Below are 20,697 nucleotides of genomic sequence, written 5' to 3' on the forward strand. Positions count from 1 at the left end.
TTTTGAAAAAAAAAATTAATGTATACCAATGTGTTTAAAATGGACATTCTCCAAATACTGTACATCACTTTTATGTGGAAGCTTTAAAAAAAAAAAGTCAGTCATAGAAACTCATAGTAGAACAATGATTGCTAGGGGAGGGCAGAACAGAAAAATTGGAGATGTACAATGCTGTACTGCATTTTTGAAAGTTGCCAAAAAGTTAAGTTGATCTTAAATGTTCTTACCACATACAAAAGAACAATGCTAATTATGTGAAGTGATGGAAGTGTTAACTAATGCTGTTGTGATCATCAGCCACATATAGACCTACATAGCAATTCATCACATTGTATGATTTAAGCTATGACATAAAACCATGTTATATCTCAATAAATTATATCTTGATAAATCTTGAAAAATATTTTTTAAAAATAATAATAAATTCCTTGAGGTCCTGGAAATGTACAAGCCAAATAATCACTAATTTTAAACCACATGTTGCTTTTTTAGATTTTGCATCTCTCAGCTAGAACTTATATCAATGCCTGAAAAATGGGAAAGCAAAACAATGTGACTGAATTCATTCTTCTGGGCATTACAACGAATCCACAGCTGAGGAAAATATTACCTGTTGTATTTCTCATCATGTATGTGTTAACAGTTGTGGGAAACCTATTCATTGCCGCCACTATGGTCACAAGCCCAAATCTGAGGTCACCGATGTATTTTTTCCTCACTGCCTTGTCTCTCATAGATGCCACCTACACTTCTGTCATTGCCCCCAAGATGATTGTGGACTGCCTCTCCGGTATCACCACCATCTCCTTCACAGGCTGCATGGCCCAGCTCTTTGCAGAGCATTTCTTTGGTGGTGTGGGGATCATCCTTCTCATCGTCATGGCCTATGACCGCTATGTGGCCATCTGCAAGCCCCTGCACTACATGACTATCATGAGCCCTCATGTGTGCTATTTGCTGCTGGGAGGAGCATGGTTGGGGGGCTTTATCCACGCAGTGATCCAGCTGGTCTTCATGTATCAAGTACCCTTCTGTGGTCCCAATGTCATAGATCACTTTATCTGTGATCTGTTTCAATTGTTGAAACTGGCCTGTATGGACACCCATGTCCTGGGCTTTTTAGTCATCCTCAACAGTGGGGTGATGTGTATGGCCATCTTCCTTATCCTCATGACCTCCTACACAGTTATTCTCTGCTCCTTGAAGTCTCGTAGTTCTGAAGGGAGGCACAAAGCCCTCTCCACATGTAGCTCCCACTGCACAGTAGTCATCTTGTTCTTTGTGCCCTGTATTTTCTTGTACATGAGACCTGTGGCCACTTACCCAATAGACAAGGCAATGGCTGTGTCTGATTCCATCATCACACCCATGCTAAACCCATTGATCTACACCTTGAGGAACACAGAGGTGAAAAACGCCATGAGGAAATTGTGGCTGAAACAAGGGACTTCAGTTGGCAAGTGACTGTCATGCTAAGAATATCATGGGCTTCCCATCAACAGAAGTGTGTGTGTGTGTGTGTGTGTGTGTGTGTGTGTGTGTGTGTAATAAAACCATCCATTCTCCACTAGCAACCAGAGAGCTCTTCAAAATATGACCTTGATTTATGATTTAGAGATCATTATATTCTATTGCTTAATATCCATCATCAGCTTCTCTTTTAGAAGCTTTTAGAATCTCCTTGACTTGTCCCAAAATATCCTGATTAATTGTTCTGCTGCCTCTAATTCTCCAATCACATCTTGAGGCGCTCATCTCCTCTCCTTCTATGCATTACCCATGTTGGACCTTTTCATCTGCTCTTAGAGTTATACCAGTTATAACTATCATCATCTCTGCTTTTGCCTCATTCTATCTGAAAACAAGCCTTCATCCTCCTTAGGTGGATCTGTCCCTCTGAAGTCTGGTCTTACATTGAGAGATTGTATAATTATCTCAGAGTATCCCCCCAAGAATCTATTCAAAAATTCTTCCACTCCTCTATTGATCCGATTATCCCATTATGTAATTTCATATAAGACAAGGATTTTATTAGCAGGTAACATTTAAGCTTACTTTGAATTCTGTTGCAAAACCTTAGGAGGAATGATAAAATATATTTAACAATAAGCTAAATAATACTGATGAAGTAAAAAATTATTTATGAACACAGATTGCATTTAACTACAAAGGAGTTAGGGGACATGGTATGGAAAGCTTTCATAGTTATTATTTGTATTAATTTTCAGTTGTTGCAGAACTTCATGATACCATTTTAAAACATTTCAGGGTAGAAATATTAGCATTTTAGCATTACATAGCATTACAGAAGAAAAATTCATAGTAGTGTGATGGGTCAGGTTTTCAGAAAAGCCTTAGGGTGATCTTTATTTTATTACAATCACATAATGTAAATATTGGGGAGGTACTTGGAATGTGGTCCATGATTTTACATTTGTGATATTAAATAACTTGATAAAGTTTCATAAAAGAAATATTGTAATGCTTGCCAGCTTTAGTTCTATGCTATATATTGTACTTATGGGGATTTTTGGTGACTATGTCTTGCTACTTTTTAGATTATAGGATGCTATTTGTTCACACCCATTTTGAAGATGACTAAAATTAACACTCATGAAATAAGGTATCCCTATTTCTCATTAAATAGATTTTAGCAGTAAAGATCTGGCAATTTTTATATACTCTGCCTCTTATACAACCTGTAGCTTACTGACTTAACAGATTTTCCTGTTAATAAAATTATACTTTTAAAAAAGATAATTTGCTGTATACCCAATGGGATTTGATTAATTTTAGTCTGGATTATTAGTAAAACACAGCAAAATATATTAGCAGTGAACTTAATGTTATGTATATACATGTTGATTCTCAATGGTGCACATCTCAGAAATATTCCAAAGGAAATTATTTTTATCACTCACTCTACATACTCCTTACAAATAATGAGATAAAAAATTTCTGAAGCTTCTGAATTTTCATTTATGTCCAAGTAAAAATTTTCTTCTACTGTATCAACTTTAAAGGAGCAAGAGATAAGAATGAAAGTTGTTTGATTATGCCCTGGTTACTTAAGAAACAATTGCACTTAAATGTTGGCTATTAAGACCATATTCAAATTCCTTAAAAACCAAACTCTAAGACATAAAATTAGGGAGATTGGGAATGTCCACTGGGAGGAGGCCTGAGAGAAGATTGCCACCTGTGATACGGTCATGAGGGTCTGACAAATGTCTATTTGGGAGTTAAATATTTATTCAGCCATCATTTTCTATCCAAAAATTATTGGGAATCTTTGGTGTGATATGATAACATTTTTGTCTTCAGTTGATGGAAATGCCCCACATACTTGTAAAGTTCATTATTTTCTTTCTCATTAGTCTAAATCATTCAAATTAACACTTCTTGGTGCCAGTTTGATAGGAATTATAAACTTGGGTACTGAAATAGCATAACAGAACTTGATTTTGTGAGGTGGTGGTGGTCAATGGGTATCATATATATAGGTAAGATTATCTTCAAAATGAAAATACTCATTTAAGTGCATAGAAAATGAAGCAATAGAGTTGATTTTCCAATGCTGGGTTCTCCAAGAAATCTGAATTTTGAGTTTCAAGATATCATTAGGAACCAAAATAAATTTTAATTGCTCTTTTCCTGATACTCAAAGAAGTATGACCATCAGGGAACCAACTTGATTGCCAACTTGACCATCATCAAAAAACTGATTTTTTTTCCTGAAACTGTTTATATGGCCAAAGGTGATTCTTGAAATATAATGAAAATAAATCTCCACCTCTCCCACTTGGATAAGATTACCAATTTCCTTTTAACTTATCTCATCCTTCATGATGCAAAGCTCTCTGTCTTCCCTTCTTTCCTTTACCTCCCTCCTGTGTATTCTTGCTGTCAAACTCTTTTTTTTTGTATTGTTAAATAGTTTTATTGAAATAACTTCATTTTATTTTTTAATGAATTTTATTTTTATATTCCCCATACAATTGCAATCCCCCTATTTTGACCCCAATCCCTCCCCTCCCCGTCCCCTACCCCCCATAGAGTGTCTCTGGTTCATAGTTTTTTGTTGATTTTGATTTTCACTTTCTTATAGTTATTCATTTTCCTGGTCCCTTATTTAAGTTTTCTAGATTCCTGCTATGAGTGAGACCAACTCTTACTGCCTCTTCCTTGACCTTCGTAAAGTGTAATGTGAGATCCTGATTGGCAATTGGCTGACTGATGTTGCTTAACACATGCAATTATAAGACTCCACTCATTCTCACCATTCAGAGAATTTACAGAATTTTGAGAGATTTTCGAGAGACTAGGTTTTTGTAGAAATTCCCAGGTGTTTGTAGAGGTTGGGGGTCCTTCAGCGTAGATCTGCCCAGTGAGGCAGATTCAGGCACAGTTTCCAGAGTGGAATTTTCTAGAAGCATCACCTCTAAACCCTCAGGTTAGCAAGGTAGCAACTTTGATTTTCAGATATTTGGATTGGCTCTTATGATCACATTCATCAAAAGTAGAAGAAGAATTGGCATGCACACATGCACACACCATCATCCTGGTCTTAGGATGTACCTAAGATCACTATGTATCTCTTTCTGAAGAAAAAATTGTACAGGAAGCTAAATTATCATGTTATTATGTTCCGATGTTGATAGAATTTAAGTAAGGGTCATCAAATATTGTTCAAAATGATTATAAATTTTAAGTAATCATGTTCCAATATTGTCCAAGAATAAGGATACTAAGTATATATATTAAGAATATTATGGAGATTGTGTGTGAGAGAGACATCTTTATCTTTATTTTATCTCTAAATATTTCTTATATCTATAGATTTCTTAATATTTTATCTTTACTGTCCACAAGAAAAAGTAAAGCCGTTAAGGAAATATTCATTTGAATTCCCATATATTATTTATCAAATTAAATCATACTTTGCTACACCATAACTTTCTCATGGCATTCTTTACTTCTGCATTCCTCAGTGTATAGATCAGAGGGTTGAGTAAGGGTGTCCCAATGGTATAAAACACAGCCACCAACTTATCTATTGGAAATGTGGTTGGTGGCCTTGTGTATATGAATATACATGGACCAAAAAATATGACAACCACAATAAAATGAGAAGTGCATGTGGAAAGGGCTTTCCGTCTTCCTTCTGCACTGTGGTTTCTCAGGGAGTACAAGATGACAACATATGAGGTAAGAAGGATGATGAAACTCACCATGCATATGACCCCACTATTAGAAACAACTAGCAAATTTATCACATAAGTGTCCATGCAGGCAAGTTTCAACAAGGGTTGCAAGTCACAGAAATAGTGGTCAATCACATTGGGACCACAGAAGGGCAATTTTGATGCCAAGAAAATCTGTGCTGAAGAGTGGATGCAAGATCCTACCCAAGCCAGAGCCACCAACACCACACATACTTGACGTCTCATGATGATTGGGTATTGCAGGGGCTTACAAATGGCGACATAGCGGTCAAAAGCCATCAGGATGAGCACAAAGATCTCCATACACCCAAAGAAGTGGGCTGCAAAGACCTGAGTCATGCATTCATTGTAGGAAATTGTCTTCTTCTGAGAAAGGCAGTCAACAATCAATCTGGGAGCTGTGGTGGTAGAAAAGCAGGCATCAGCAAAGGACAGATAGAATAGGAGGAAGTACATGGGACTCCCAAGTGTCTTGCTTGTCTTAATAGTCACCACAATGAGAAAGTTCCCCATCAGAGTTGCAAGGTAAAGAATCAAGAAGACCCCAAATATTGCTTTTTGTTTTCTTGCATCCTGTGTCAACCCAAACAGGATGAATTCAGTCACACTGTTATTCATGGTCTTACTAGTTACTGAAGGCACTTGAAGGTTACTGAAGATGAAAAAGCTTTAATCTGTAGAGAGAAGAAAAGAAGTGACAGTAGACTGAACTCTGATTCCCTTGATTCTACACCATCTGGTTACCTCCTACTATCTTTAATCCACTATGAACCCGTGCACATCTTCAGATTGAACAAAAGCTTTTGCACAGAGAATAAAAATTAATTTCCCTTTAACAATTTTGATTCCTTCCAAGATTGAGAATTGAAAAATGTGTGCTTTTCTTGGGCAAGTGACTTAACTATTTTGAAATCTGGCTTTCATGTGAAAAATGGAATGAAAATGCTGGCCCTACCTTATTTTGAGTTTTGGTAAGAATTTTAAAATGATTTTATACATCCATTTATACACACACGTAGTTTATGTATTATGCACCCTGTGTGCTTTGATACCTGAGCAACCGAATTCCAAAAAAAATTAAGTGTTAATATAGTTGAAGAATCCCTCATTGAGAAAATTTTCTCAGTTCAAATTATTCATTTTTGTGTCTATTATCCCTGCTTTTCAAGATTATGGATGAAATATACAATGTGCTTTTTGTTGGCAACCTTTTGTCAATACCATTTTTGTTCAAGACATCAATTTCACTAAAAATTATAAATAACAAAACAATCCTGATGATAAACTTAAAACAAATCTCTCAGCTTTAACAGAATCATTTTATTACTGTTATTGTTGTTTTTATTGTTGTATATTTCATGTTTTATGTTTTAGAATAGTTTTGAGTTCATAGAAAAGTTAAGAGAAAGGGACAGAGATTTACCTAGCCCTTATATATAATCCTCCCCATTATCAATATCCCCCAGGAGCAAGGTACGTAATTGAAATTTACATTGATACATAAATCCATGGTTTATATAAGGTTCACTCCTCATAGTGAACATTCTATGGGTTAAGATAGATAAAGGAATAATGCCATGTATCTATCATTATAATATAATAGACTGTTTTCACAGCCCCCCCAAAAGGAATTGTTTTTATATTCTCAAAACACTGAATGTAAAAATGTCTTTCCTACAGTATTTAATACCCATTAAACTCTAACTAAAATGCCTCATGCAGCTTGGCAGAAGAAAACTAACACTTTGAGTGAAATATCTATATGAATGTTCATTATGAGACTTATTTGCTCATACATACAACAAAATCAGGTCAAATATTTATAAATGTCATTATTAAAAATACCCAATTCAGAATTACATAAGAGATTCCTCATAAACCTAGTCTATGTTTCTAAGGAAAAAATTTCATGCTATCATATCAGATATCCCCTTTTCTCCTCACTCTTCCAACCTCACCCTCTTTCACCTCCTTGAATCCCTCTTCCACCTCTATATCTTTTTGTTAGCATTTACAAAATATGATGAATCATATAATGAAATAGCTGCTAGGTTTTCAAATGAAATGACTGAGATACTCACCATGGTTTTCAAGCCTTCCAAATCTGTGCCATCATTTTCTTTCCACTTTTTCCTCCCAGTGCTTCTGTTCGTGCATGTTCCAGCCAAGTATCCCTCATAAATACACACAGGTCATCATTCTCTGAACTTTCCAGTTCTCCTAGCAGCTAAATGAACTTCCCTTAATATAACCCCCTACTCTCCATTATCCCCTGTACCCAGAGAAGTCAGTTCAAATGCCATCAGGGTTTTCCCCATCAAATACTATTTTCCTGATGGCCTTCCATTGTTAAAATGTATGCATGTTTCTTTAATCATGCAATCCTTAATTACAGCCTTCTATCATTTTTGCTTTAATATCTTTTATTCATTTGAAATTACAATATCCTGTAAGGCAAGTTTATATTGTTCTATTTTGTACCCTTCGGATTAAATCAAAGGCAGAGTTTAGCCATGAGTCTTTGTGTAGGACTCCAAATTCGCACTGCTGGGCTAAGCATCAGTCTCCAGCCATGCAGATGGAGCCATTAGAAATTTAAGAAACTATAAGCACATAAGGAAAAAAACAACTGACGTGTTCAACCTACATACTGACTATCAAACTTCAGGATGGAACAAAGGCATCAGCACTATGTATGTATATTTTAAAAATAATTGTGAGGAGGAGGAGGCATGATTAGCAAATGATGTAAGGAATCAGAGTTAAAGGGGAAAAAAAACCTTTATGGGAAAGAGCCAGAGAAGGAAGAAAAACCACAGGATGAAACAGAAAAAACCCACAATGCAAGGAGAAGCAAATAATGATATTAGAGATAAAAATTTATATATCCTTGGCTTTTGCTACAGAGTTTACTTCTCTCTCATGCTATCCTTTACTCTAGCCCCCAACAATCTTGGCTGTACACGGGGATGGGTGGCAGTGGATCCTTAACAATCAACATTAGTATCATTAAATCAAACCAATCAATGCCATGGTATCATAGATTCATAGTATCACCAGCATCAAAGCATTGTGGCTGCATATTGTCAGTGTGCATCCATATCTTTTCCTGACCTTGAACTTTACAAGTAAGAAATCTGCAAGTATAGTACACTATACCTCCCTTCCTTCACTGGCCCCTTCTTCAGTAAGAATTGGGCGTTGGAGAGTGACAGACTAAGCAGGGAGAGCAAAAGAATCCTGAAACATCAAGGTCTTCTCATCACTCTAGGAATTGAGTTCCTGCAACTTCAGGTTACTCAGGAGACAGGACTGCATGACAGCAACTGCCCCCAAGCCCCGTCCCAAAAAGGAGGAAGGAAGGATATAAATCAGTTGGGCTTAAAACTTACCTTTATTCTCATAAAAAAAAAGATACTCTATAATGGAGAGCTCAGCATTTTCCCACTTCCAATTGATTTACTCTAAATCTGAATCATGGGCTGTGACTTTGCAACATGTAAAGTGCATTTTTGGTAGATCCACTTGGTTTTTTCTGTTGCAACATCTAGAGACGTCTCACTCCATGAGAGCCAGCCCCAACTAGGAAGCCTTTTTGTAGACTTGTAATGTCTGAAGAAAATTATTTACTTCTACTTGTAAAACTCTCCAGAATAAAAAGGAAATATCCCCACTATTCTGTGACAGAAGCATCTCTAAGAGAAAACTCTATTATCCCCAAACACTCCTTGGCAGAGGTCATGAATTAAACATTTCTTCTTCTTTCATCATAGATACAGGAATTTTATAAAAGCCAGCAAATGCCCAGCCTCCAGAGAGCGAGGACTCCTCCTTTTCTACCTTTCCTTTGCTCAATGAACCACTTAGGTCACTTAATCCATGAGCACAACGAACACTGGGGACAATTCATCCCAGAAAAGATTGTGGATGGGCAGATCCTGTCCTCAGAGCCCTCCTTCCTACCTCATCACTCCTAAGGGGCACATCCCATTTTAGTTACCAAAGAGTCCTCCCATGCATGTAGATCTAAGGGAAAAGCAGGTTTTCAAAATCACATTGATGTATACAGACTATTTAAGTTACCAAAGCTCTTTCTTTTAAGTCAGATGTTTTCTAATGGCAGACAAAACTGAATCCCAGTAAATGTTAATTAGATGTGATAGAACTGAACTCTAGCTTCATTGTTTATGTTTCTATAACATCAGGCAAGCTTCTTAACTATTCTTAGTTTCCTGTTATAGAATATGTTACTTTTAAATATAATATGTAATATAAATCCTCATGATACCAATAAATATGTCAATAATTATAATGAAAATTTTTTATAATTTCTGAATTATTTTGAAGTTAGTAGGTGACTAGGCAAGGAAGAAGAGTGATAGAAAAGTGGAAAAATGTTTCTACATATTTTTATCTGAAAATTAACTTTTTAATGTATAATTTACATACAATAGTATACCATTTTGAACATACAGTAGATAATATTTGACAGATGTAAACATCCATGTAAATGCTACTTATGGAAGGAGTCTATCAATTTCATTCTCCTTTTCACAAAACAGATTTTCACTTAGCATTATTCTTTCCAGTCCCTTCTATGTTGTTGCATCTTTTTTATTGCTAAGTAGTATCCCACTGCCAAAAAGAGAAAGACAAATACTGGAGGGTCTCACTTATACAAGGAATATAGAAAAGGGTCAGTCAAAACCAAGCCAAAACTAAACTCTTAACATCTGATTGTAAAACTGAGGCAACCATAGAGAGATGGTGGTGGGGTGTGAGTGGACATTGGAAGGGGCCCAATGGAACATGGTATAGGATTGTGGGGATGGGCAGGGTATGAAAGTAGACATTTATAGAAGTTTGAACCTATAACACCTAAAGCAGATGCAAAGGTATAAATCTACTTTACCTCAATAAACATAATTTGGAGGAAAAAAAGCATATTCTGACTTTTGTCCTTTCCATATTTATAATCTATTTCTTTGCCTTCTTTTCTATTTTTTTTTATTTTAAGGTTTTGTTATAAGCATCCTTCTAAGGCTACAATGGACACTTTCTTTCAGGACACTCCTCTAGCTTCTGGTGTTTTACTGTCAATCTTAGGAGTTTCATGGCTCATAGGTGTATCACAATATTCTCTGCCTGTATATCATGGGGCATGTCCCTTGTGTTTGTGTCTGTCTCTGTGTCCACATTACACCCTTTGATGAGGGTACCAGTCATAATGGATGTGGGTACACCATATTGAATTAGTTATACTTCCTTTGTGGGTTGTTCCAGACACTGCACACTTGCTTCAGATTCCAAACCCAGTACCTCTTTCCCTGTTCTGGGTAACTGTAGAAACCGATATGACACTGTTGAAAAACACTCACATTCTAGTGGAGCTTCATGGGGAAAATACTTTAAGGGTGCTGCTTCCTGCCATACCAGTAAGACAAACACTGGGAAGAAAGGCATCTATCCTGAAAGGAATTGCCACCTGAACTCAAAACACTGAGCTCAGCCAGTGCGGAGATAGCAAAAGTTGAAGTGGGCACTGTAGAGAATGTAGACCCAAGCTCCCATGCAGGAAAAACTGCATTAGAGGAGCCACAGGTCCTCTAATACTCAGAGTTTTTCTCTTCTTCCCCCAAGATCCATAGAAAGGCCCCACTGGCTCCTGCTCCTCTCTCCCCTCACTCTGCCTTTGCTTCTGTTCCTCCTCCTCCTTATCTCTTCCCTCTAAGAAGTACATTCATCAAACATTTGTTGAAACTTGCCTACATGGACATTTATGTCAAATATAAAGTCATCGAATATTAGGAAATTGTCCTCAGATATAAATTACAAAATAGATATTCTTATAACACCAAATAATGTAAACTAACAATAAGGAAAGCAAAAAATGCATTGAAGTATGTAGAGAGAAATTGTGGATCAATACAATGCATATGTTTGTTATGACTAGGATTGTTTTTATTTGAATAGGTCATAAGTGTCTTTCTCACACATGTTCAAGGGGCAAAGGAACTTCCAGTTATCAAGGGTGTTGCAAAGGGGAAACAATCATCAAAAGGACTTAATTAACTGATATGTAAGCTCCCCTCTTATGTTTCTTGTTGTTACTTTGGGCTAGTCACTTGAGCCAGAGAAAGTAAAATCCAGATTTAGTAGTGCTGAAACAAAATTATCAGTAAAATGAATCAGACAAAAGTAGGGGTTAACTTGGATCAGAAACAGGTAGAAGAGTAGCACAAGCCATAATAATGTAATAAAGAGAGACAGAAAGGTATAGCTTTCAAGGAACTACTTCACAAGTTGCAATGCAGAGAGCAAAGGTGAAATACAGGCTTTTCCTATCACAAAAAATTACTATATTTGATTTTCTGATATCTTTGTTATTTTGGCTCAAAATATTATGGTCTTTTCTCTGTGCCTGTTTCACCAAACATATTACTGGGTGAGGATTAGATTGTATAGCTATCCAAGTCTTCTGATCTTTGCCACCTAAAGTCAGAGTTTGTTGTTCCACAACTTTCTCATGGCATTTTTAACTTCTGCATTCCTCAGAGTATAAATCATAGGATTGAGCAAGGGTGTCCCAATAGTATAAAACACTGCCACCATCTTGTCCCCTGGAAATGTGGTTGGAGGGCGAGTGTATATGAATATACAAGGAACAAAGAACAAGGTGACAACAATAATGTGGGAGGTGCAGGTGGAGAGAGCTTTCCTTCTTCCCTCTGCACTCTGTTTACTTAGGGAATGTAGGATGAAAACATAGGAGATAAGCAAGATTATGAAACTCACCATGCATATGACCCCACTGTTAGACACTATGAGTAGGTTGATGACAAAAGTGTCCACGCAAGCAAGTTTCAGCAAGGGTTGCAAGTCACAGAAATAATGATCAATAACATTGGGTCCACAGAACGGTAATTTCAAAATCAAAAATATTTGCGTTGAAGAATGGATACAAGACCCCACCCAGGCCAAAATCACCAGCACATCACAAACTTGCTGACTCATGATTGTTGTATATCGAAGGGGCTTACAAATAGCCACATAGCGATCAAAGGACATGAGTATGAGCACCAAGGTCTCCATGCATCCAAAAAAGTGAACTGCAAAGATCTGGGTCATGCATTCATTGTAGGAGATGACTTTCTTCTCAGACATGGCATCTATAATCAATCTGGGAGTCGTGGATGTAGACAAACAGGCATCAGCAAAAGATAAGTAACGCAGGAAGAAATACATGGGGCCCCCGAGTGTCCTGCTATATTTTATGGTCATCATGATAAGTAAATTTGCCAACAAAGTTGCCAGGTATAGACACAAGAAAACCACGAACACTATTTTACCCTTTAGAGCATCCTGTGTTAAACCAAGCAAAATAAACTCATTCACACTGCTATTCTGCTCCATAGTTAGTGTGAATGTAGAATACACACAGTAGAGAAATGGTTCATCTGCAAAGAAAATTGGAAAAATGGTGATTAGGCAATAGCAGTGGACTTGGACTCTCACTTGCAATATTGTACTAATTCCTCATGTCACTCAATGGTTCTCAAAATTTCCAGTGCATTGCAATCACCATGGAAATATTTTTTTAAATGCTGATATCCATGTTTTAACTATGGGTATTGATTCAAGATCTTCCTTTGTCTGACAAAGTTCTGGGGGGAAAAAAGCTATTGAGTGAATATATCCTTTCTGAAGGTCTGAGAACTAATGGACATGCTATATAATCTTGACCAACTCACTTTAATTTCCAAAGGCTTTTTCTCCATATAAAAATTACAGGTTCTAATAGATATATTATTGAGTATATTAATATGCACATGATTTGTAAATGCATGATATGTAAGTATATATGCAGCTCAATGACTAATAAATAATACCCCTAAATAATTTTAAAAATTGGAGACTTTGGAGATTGTCTGTTAAGAAACATTTCTTGATTTCGATATGAGTTTAAGCTCTTTCAGTATTTTGGTTTGATTATGCTTTTAAAAAGTAATTTCCAATTTTATGTTTATGGTGGCCATAATTTTTACTTTCATTATCACTTAGGAGACATGAGACATTTGAGTAAATCTCTGAGGCTGGCACGATTGAGGAAAATTATGACATATTCAAAATAACCCATTACTCATGTCAGATGTGTGGCATTAGGTTTCGCATTCTATGAATCTGAATTAACATTCCTTAATCTAAATAACGTCTTCACTTATACATTATTCACCACCACTGTTTTCTACACATTTTCTATTCTTCCTATTTTTATCACTCCAAAATATAAATTTTTAAATATATTTCAAATTTTCAACCTAAAAATATTTCTATTGTTCCACTCTATTCATTACAAATATATTTCAATCATCCTGTGTTATCATTGTTACTTCTTATTTTCATTTTTGACTGTTAAAAACCTTTCCCCATGTAAAGAGTTTTCACAACACATTATCTAATCATTAACTGTAAATATATCAAAATTTCATGACAGAAATTTAACCACTGATTCTTATATATTTATATGTAAAAATATATTTCTATATTATAAAAATAATTATATATTTGAAAATAATTTCAAATCTTACCCTAATAGAAATATTAAAAATCCTTGTCTCATTTCTAAACATCTCTTTATTTTTAATGATTTTATCAAAATAAATTTCCATGGAATTACTGTCAAAAAAATAAGTATTTTCAATATTCAATAAGCCTATGCTGGGTTATCCTACATAGAATAGTTAAAAATTAGTAATTCAACTTGTCCACTTACCTTTTATAAACTTACACATTTAAGTAAAACTTTTAAGTGTCTTTAGAGTACAACTAAAATACTACTAGTTCAATGTGATAGACTAGAGAAGTCATTAAGTACAAGCTCTGAATTTTCAATTCTTTCTGAGAACTATAGAAAAGAAAATGAATTCATTATCACCTGTTTTCAATACATTAGGTTCTGTAGAGGTTAAAGACTAAAGGGAAGGAACATTTTGCTGTGAAGGGCAAAATAACCAGGTGAGAAGAGTGAGCCAACAAAAAAGTCTTAAGAGGAGAAATGTGCCTTCAGATAAACACAGATCTATGTCCATAAAAAGCTACACTCTCATTAAATCGAAAAGTTATGAGGCAAATTTGCTGGTATGTAATGGACAAGTATAAAAGCCGAGCTATTTCTATTAGCTGATTAAGTGATTCTATTTCTTTTATTTTAAATAAGCAGAGAAGGCTTGAGCCCAATGAAAGAAAATAAGCATTTAACAAGATAGACATTAGGTAACATCAATAGTTTTATCATCTCCGCATTTTATCATTGAATTCAGTCATTATTTCCTAAACACTCCTGTACTATCTTCCCCTTCTGATTTGAGGAGTGGAGAGTAGGGGTGGCGAGGACATTATAGCAGTAGAGTATGCTACTTTCCTTAACCCTCAATCTTCACTTTTGTTGGTTGAAATTTTAATCAATTCAAATTACATTTTTTACCAAAAGTCTTCCTTTCCTCTCCTGTGCCTCAATCCCCCATGATGCTATTTACATTAATTCATATATAAACACAAACATGTATATATTATTCATTGAATAAGGCAAGCCTGCATTATCTATTATTCTTTTTCCAAAACTTTATCATTTCACAAGTTTTCACTTTTGTTTTTCATCTAATCTGCACATTTTCTTGAAAGATATGTGTAGTCATTGTACTACTCTTTTCTATGTTCAAAGTTTGACCTGTGATAACAGAAAGTTTGCTAAACAGACTAGAATGAGAATTGGGTGCTAACAGTTAGCCTCTCTCTTCAGCATCCACTTCCTGTGTTTTATAAAATATCAAATCTCACCCACCATGTACATTACATCCTGGAAATGAGAAAGTCTGAACCATCAGAGAGGGATGTCAGTAGATGTCAGTAGAGAAGGATGTAATTTCCTGGCTTGACCACTGAAACCAGTTATGCAAACTACATAGTGAGGCAAAAATCAAAGAAGATACCTCTAAGTGGATTAACAGTGAAGAGTAGATTAAGGCAGAGACTGAATAAAGTCTGAGCAGAAGAGAAGCGCATGATGGTGAGCAGAACCAAAGAAGAGTCAGGATATACAATCATAAAAACAGAGAAGAGAGCTGAGTAAAAGATGTAAGGGAGGGCTCCTTAACCCCAGAGCATCATAGAGTCCATCTGCTTTCTCCCTGACCTACTGTACCTACCTGCCCTAAGCCAGAGATGGGTGAGGGTCTGGTTCATAAGCAAGCATGTCAAGGTTCTTGAAAACCCAGGTGTTTGGAAAATGCAGCCCAGTCCTAAAACTCATCAAACAAAGAGACCCCCACCCCAGATAAAAATTGAAGTCAAGCTGTCCTCATTGTCATGGTGTAGTTAATCACCTCTCTGTGAGCTCTGAGCTGAGGCTGGCCAGGCTTACACTGACTCACCATAATCCTTCATCACTTTTTCAGAAGACACACAGTATAAATTCTATCAGATCAGTCTTGAGGAGGTGGTGTGAAGAAAATGCTTCATACAGACTGAAACCCTTACCTTATTTCTGTGAACAAATAGTTGACTTCCAGCAAGTTATATTTTCATATCTTCCACTATAATTTTCTCAGGTGGTGAATCATACAAAGCCTGAATAAAACATGCAAACTCCACTGCATTGAGATTTATCACTGCTTTCTATCAAGAGAGGTTTGGAGGAGCAGAGAGTTGATGGAGGAAGAGGACCCTGCATGTAGACATACCACAGTTCCTCCCCAGAAGCACAAAACAAGTTCTATTAGAACAGGGAACAAGTCTTGAAAAATAAGGGAAGTTTCTGAACTGGATTCTTGAAGGAAACTTTCTGACTCTGAGAGAGAAATGCTTGTGAAATCAGCTCTCTTCCCATAGTTTCTCTTTTGAAAAAATGTGAGTTAATAAGTGTTTTACTGCACTGGATATTTATGGTTTATCTCACAAAAGTTTACTAATGTCTAAGGCAGGCTTTTTAGCTTCAAGAGCCCCAAGGAAACAACTTCTTCCAACTTAGTCCCAAAGGAATTTCAAACAGTAGTTTTGTTCAGACAATTCTAAGGGCGAAGGCAAACCTTGGGGTCAATTAGTTACTTTTCAACTCAACAGTGATTTTCAGGTGAGAAAATTCTGTTCCCTTCTGCACAGACTTTGCTCCCATCTCTTCTAGAGTCATAAATGTCTTTGAGGTCAGTTAAAAGGTCAGAGAGATAAAATGTGCCAGGTAGACATGAGTCTTGTCCTCACTACTTCTCAGCTATGTGAATTTAACATGTCTCCAAACCTCTTTCATTTCCAAGTTTTTCTTTATAAAGGCAACTGGTAATCACCCTTATTTATTTTAACATTATTCCTATTAAGTTCTTCCATTTAAAAGACAAGGGAGGGCCTCCCTGGTGGCTCAATGGGTTAAGGACCACACTATGAAGCAATCCGCAGCCTCTGCAGGACGAATTTGATCCCCAGCCAGCCAGGGAGCAACCCATGTGGTGCAGCAGACCTCTCCTGTCTTGCCCGCTGCTCTGCTCAGCAGTGTACTTTGGTCAATCTGCCTGTTCTATTCTCCACTCTGTCTCTGGTGACTTCTCACATCCCCTGCACCTCTGGCCTGTACTCTAGCTCTTGTATACATAAATAAATGAATCTTTTAAAAATTTTTTAAATTAAAAATTAAAAATAAATTAGTAATTTTAGCAAATCCACTGAATGTTAACAGGAATTATATTATTACATTGCTTAAGAGCCAAAAATATACAGCAATCACCAGATCCCAATATAACTTCTCCATAGACAAGTATGTAAATTGTTTTATCTTGTAGTCATATTTTCTCTCTCATGAAATTCTGTAACATGGCCAGATGATATAGAAACACCTACACTGAGATTCTGAAAATATTCTGGTCCATCCTAAGACCTAGGTCATGATTGTTTCTTCTTCAGACAAAAATATTCATGCCTTAACAATAAATTGCTTTTCACTTGAAAAAGATCATTGCTCCTAATCACTAAATGTATTTGTCCTCCCCGACAAAAGTTACATAAAACATGGAATGAGTGGCAAGTGATGGACCAGGTAATTTCACTCAAAATTATTTAATTATTAGTTTCTATGTAAGCCTATTTAACATTTTTTCATTCACATAAAATGATACTGAGTTCCATATCAGAGCTAGTAGTGATATAAGTGTGAAAAATTTCATAAAACCCATGTTAATGTCATTTTTATTGTATTACCTCCTATCTTACAAGGTTCATCCACATAAGGTTTACGTTAAAAATTTGACTTATTACTCAGTGTTAGATGATTAATGATAAATCAGAGATTAATGTTTTACTTTTCATTAGAAACCACCAATAATCTGTTCCACAACTTCCTCATGGCATTTTTCACATCCCTGTTCCTGAAAGTATAAATCAAAGGATTGAGAAAGGGAGTTAAGATGGTGTAAAAGATGGCCACCATCTTGTCAAAAGAGAAAGCAGCAGGAGGCCGTGCATACTCAAAAATGCAGGGGACAAAGAACAGAATCACAACTGCAATGTGAGAACCACAGGTGGAGAGGGCTTTCCCCCTCCCTTCAGAACTATGGTTTCTCAGAGTGAGCAAGATGACACCATAGGAGACTAGCAACAAAGAGAAGATGATGATACAGATAAACCCACTGTTGGCAATCACAAAAAGTCCAAAAATATAAGTGTCAGTGCAGGCAAGCTCCAGTAATGGGTACAAGTCACACATGAAGTGATCGATGACATTGGGGCCACAGAAGGGCAGCTGGAAAGTGAAGAGAATTTGAATCATGGAATGCAGGAAGCCCCCTGTCCATGCTACTCCCATCAGAATTCCACAGAGCTTCGAGTTCATGATAGAGGAATAGTGCAGGGGTTTGCAGATGGCCACGTAGCGGTCATAGGCCATGGCTGTGAGGACAATCACCTCCACCCCAGCAAAGAAGTGTTCTGCAAAGAGCTGGGTCATGCAGCCTTCAAAGGAGATGGTTTTCTTCTCATAGAGAGAGTCCACAATCATCTTTGGGGCAATGACTGAGGAGAAGCAGGCATCCAAGAAGGAGAGGAAAGCCAAGAAGAAGTACATTGGGGAGCCCAGGAGTGCCGGGCTGCTGATAATGGTTGCCACAATAAGCAAGTTGCCCCCAATAGTTATAATGTAGACACACAGAAATACAAGAAAGACAAGTTTCTGAATATTTGGATTCTGTGAAAGTCCCAGGAGGACAAACTCAGTCACAAAGCTTTGGTTTTGCATGATTTCCATGGAAATGCTAAACACTGTCACAGTGAGCATGTAGAATCTGCAATTGTGAGAAAGAGTTTATTATCATAGGCATCAACAACTTGGTGTATTCATATGAAAAATTATCTTATGACTTCTGTCATCATGGAGTACTCAAAAATAGAAATTTGTTAAAGGGGGTAGTGGAAGATCAAAAAAAAATGGAATGAATGTGGATTATTAAATAGTTTAAGATCTCCAAAGTTTTAATTATATGAGCATGGACATGTATCTCAGCTGCCAACTCTGATAATTAAGTAGTAGTAGTGTGATGGAGTGAATTGTTGAGAAGGATTCTGAAGCCACATCCTAGTTCTGAGGAAAGGATGACTGCAATCTATATGCCTGCCATTAGCATGGGATGGCGACAAGATAACTTGCCCCAGATCAGGATACTGCCTCATTGACAAATAAAAGAAGAAATAACACACAGTTTAACAGATGCTTAAAAAATCAAAGTTATCCCCCCAATTTTTTAAAGTCTGAAGTGATTTGGCCTTTAATAACTAAAATCATTCCTTATAAAAGAGAAGGAGCTATGGAAAATTGCTCACCTCTATAGTAACATATGACAAGCTGCCTGCATTGAGTGTTTTCCACCCTTAGTCACAATTTTATTTTTTTAAAGATTTATTTATTTATTTATACAAGCACTGGGTACAGTCAGAAGTGCAGGAGGGTGAGAGAATTCACCAGAGCCAGAGCGGGGAACAGAGCAGACAGAAGGACCGAAGTACACTGCTGAGGGGAGCAGCGGGCGGCAGGAGAGGTCTGCACGCCAGTCATAATTTTAAATAAAAACAGAAGTTTATAAAATCTAACATCGACTGAGGAGGGTTATCTTGACCTTTAAGTTAAGTAGTACAAGGAATGCAATTTTCCAAAGCTTAGTGATCAGGAAACAGTCCATATTAGGACTTATTATCCCTATTTTGCCTGTAGAAAATCCAATAAACTCAAATAAACAACAGATGTTGAATCTGATATTTTAACACAGAGCATCTGGTTCCAACAACCAAGCCCTTCCAACTGGGCCAAGACAGAAAGGAGCAAGATTTTTCTTTTCAGCAAGAAACTCTGAGTGGGGCAGACTTTCTACGGTCTCCATCACCTATAGAATTTAAAGACTTCTGAGTCCTTTATTGTGTGTAAATGAGGTTAATGGCTGAAAGACATAGGACAAATTATATAAATTTCAAAGTTAATGGCCCAACTGCTGATGGGCCATTGGCAACAACCACGTAGGAAAAGATATATACATAGGTACTTGAAGCTTTATTAGTTACTTGTTAACTATTTACCTGTGAGCCAATTTAATCAAGTATCACCCCAATATATATCTCTTTCAAATTTATCTGGCTTTATTGCAAAGTACAAATGTTGAGATATATATATATAGTCTACCTGCTCATCTCACAAGATAATGATTAGGGTAAAATGTGAAAGTGTTGCTCATGATAAAATGTCCTTACCAATAGTTACCATTCTCTCCCTTAAAAATTCAACCACCTTCACAAGTGGTTAAGTCGCAGCACCATGAAGCTCTCCACAACCACTGCAGCATGAGTTTGATCCCTGGCCAGGAAGGTGACTCACATGGTCCAGCAGACCTCTCCTGACTCGCCCACTACTCCCTTTAGCAGTGTATTTCAGTCAGTCTGCCTGTTCTGTGTCCTGCTCTGTCTCTGGTGAATCCTCTCATCCCCCCTCCCCGCACCTCTGGCCTGTATCCCAATTTTTGTATGCATAAATAAATAAATCTTTTTAATTTTTTTTTTAATTCAGCACCTTACCCGCAGAAAGCTTTTCCATGAATCATGCAAATAATTACTCCAACTTTTGACTTCATCTTCCATGGGTAGATAGCGCTTCAACAAATGATTGTTTCCTCAACTGTACAGAATGCAGAGATTTATCACTCAAATTAAATATGTATGTACATATATCACAGATGTTGCTACACAGGTGATTTAAGAACAGTGAGGTTTACTGTGAGTATAAAAATGAGCCTATTTTTAATATCACTTAGAACCAACAAAAATAATTCAAAGGTTAATAAAATAAAAAATAATATACTTTTTTTAAAAAGTTCTTGAAGACTGTTTCCTCTTCTGTCACTGGGTATAAAATGAATGCTTATTGGTAGGATCTTTGTGAGACTTGATAAGG

The 20,697-nt window shown here is 36.6% G+C and overlaps 4 protein-coding genes across 5 annotated transcripts; 1 reads left to right on the top strand and 3 right to left on the bottom strand.

Annotated features, from left to right (window-relative positions):
* Window positions 1-534: 534 nt before the first annotated feature.
* On the top strand, window positions 535-1,464 carry LOC119254290 (olfactory receptor 4C6-like). Its single transcript, XM_037521407.1, has one exon. The coding sequence runs from the start codon at window positions 535-537 to the stop codon at window positions 1,462-1,464; it is 930 nt and encodes a 309-aa protein (XP_037377304.1).
* Window positions 1,465-3,387: 1,923 nt separating this feature from the next.
* Window positions 3,388-5,843, bottom strand: LOC119254485 (olfactory receptor 4C11-like). Of its 2 annotated transcripts, XM_037521587.1 has the most exons (2): window positions 4,949-5,843; window positions 3,388-3,398 (listed from the first exon to the last, which is right to left on the bottom strand). In XM_037521587.1, exons 1-2 carry the CDS (start codon window positions 5,841-5,843, stop codon window positions 3,388-3,390), a joined length of 906 nt encoding a protein of 301 aa, XP_037377484.1. The 2 variants fall into 2 exon arrangements, with proteins under 2 accessions (XP_037377484.1, XP_037377483.1); XM_037521586.1 differs by lacking the exon at window positions 3,388-3,398 and having other exon boundaries at window positions 4,935-5,843.
* A 5,880-nt stretch (window positions 5,844-11,723) lies between these two features.
* On the bottom strand, window positions 11,724-12,638 carry LOC119254487 (olfactory receptor 4C11-like). Its single transcript, XM_037521588.1, has one exon. It carries the CDS (start codon window positions 12,636-12,638, stop codon window positions 11,724-11,726), a length of 915 nt encoding a protein of 304 aa, XP_037377485.1.
* Window positions 12,639-17,565: 4,927 nt separating this feature from the next.
* On the bottom strand, window positions 17,566-18,510 carry LOC119254488 (olfactory receptor 4C15). The gene has a single exon (XM_037521589.1). The coding sequence runs from the start codon at window positions 18,508-18,510 to the stop codon at window positions 17,566-17,568; it is 945 nt and encodes a 314-aa protein (XP_037377486.1).
* Between the last annotated feature and the right edge of the window lie 2,187 nt (window positions 18,511-20,697).

The sequence above is a fragment of the Talpa occidentalis genome, unplaced genomic scaffold, assembly GCF_014898055.3.
Source record: "Talpa occidentalis isolate TD23 unplaced genomic scaffold, MPIMG_talOcc4v2.1 talOcc4.3, whole genome shotgun sequence".
NCBI lineage: Eukaryota > Metazoa > Chordata > Mammalia > Eulipotyphla > Talpidae > Talpa > Talpa occidentalis.

What these genes read in the sequence shown, in the direction of transcription:
- LOC119254290 (XM_037521407.1), top strand. Translation starts at nt 535, where the DNA reads ATGGGAAAGCAAAACAATGTGACTGAATTCATTCTTCTGGGCATTACA.
- LOC119254485 (XM_037521586.1), bottom strand. Translation starts at nt 5,843, where the DNA reads ATGAATAACAGTGTGACTGAATTCATCCTGTTTGGGTTGACACAGGAT.
- LOC119254487 (XM_037521588.1), bottom strand. Translation starts at nt 12,638, where the DNA reads ATGGAGCAGAATAGCAGTGTGAATGAGTTTATTTTGCTTGGTTTAACA.
- LOC119254488 (XM_037521589.1), bottom strand. Translation starts at nt 18,510, where the DNA reads ATGGAAATCATGCAAAACCAAAGCTTTGTGACTGAGTTTGTCCTCCTG.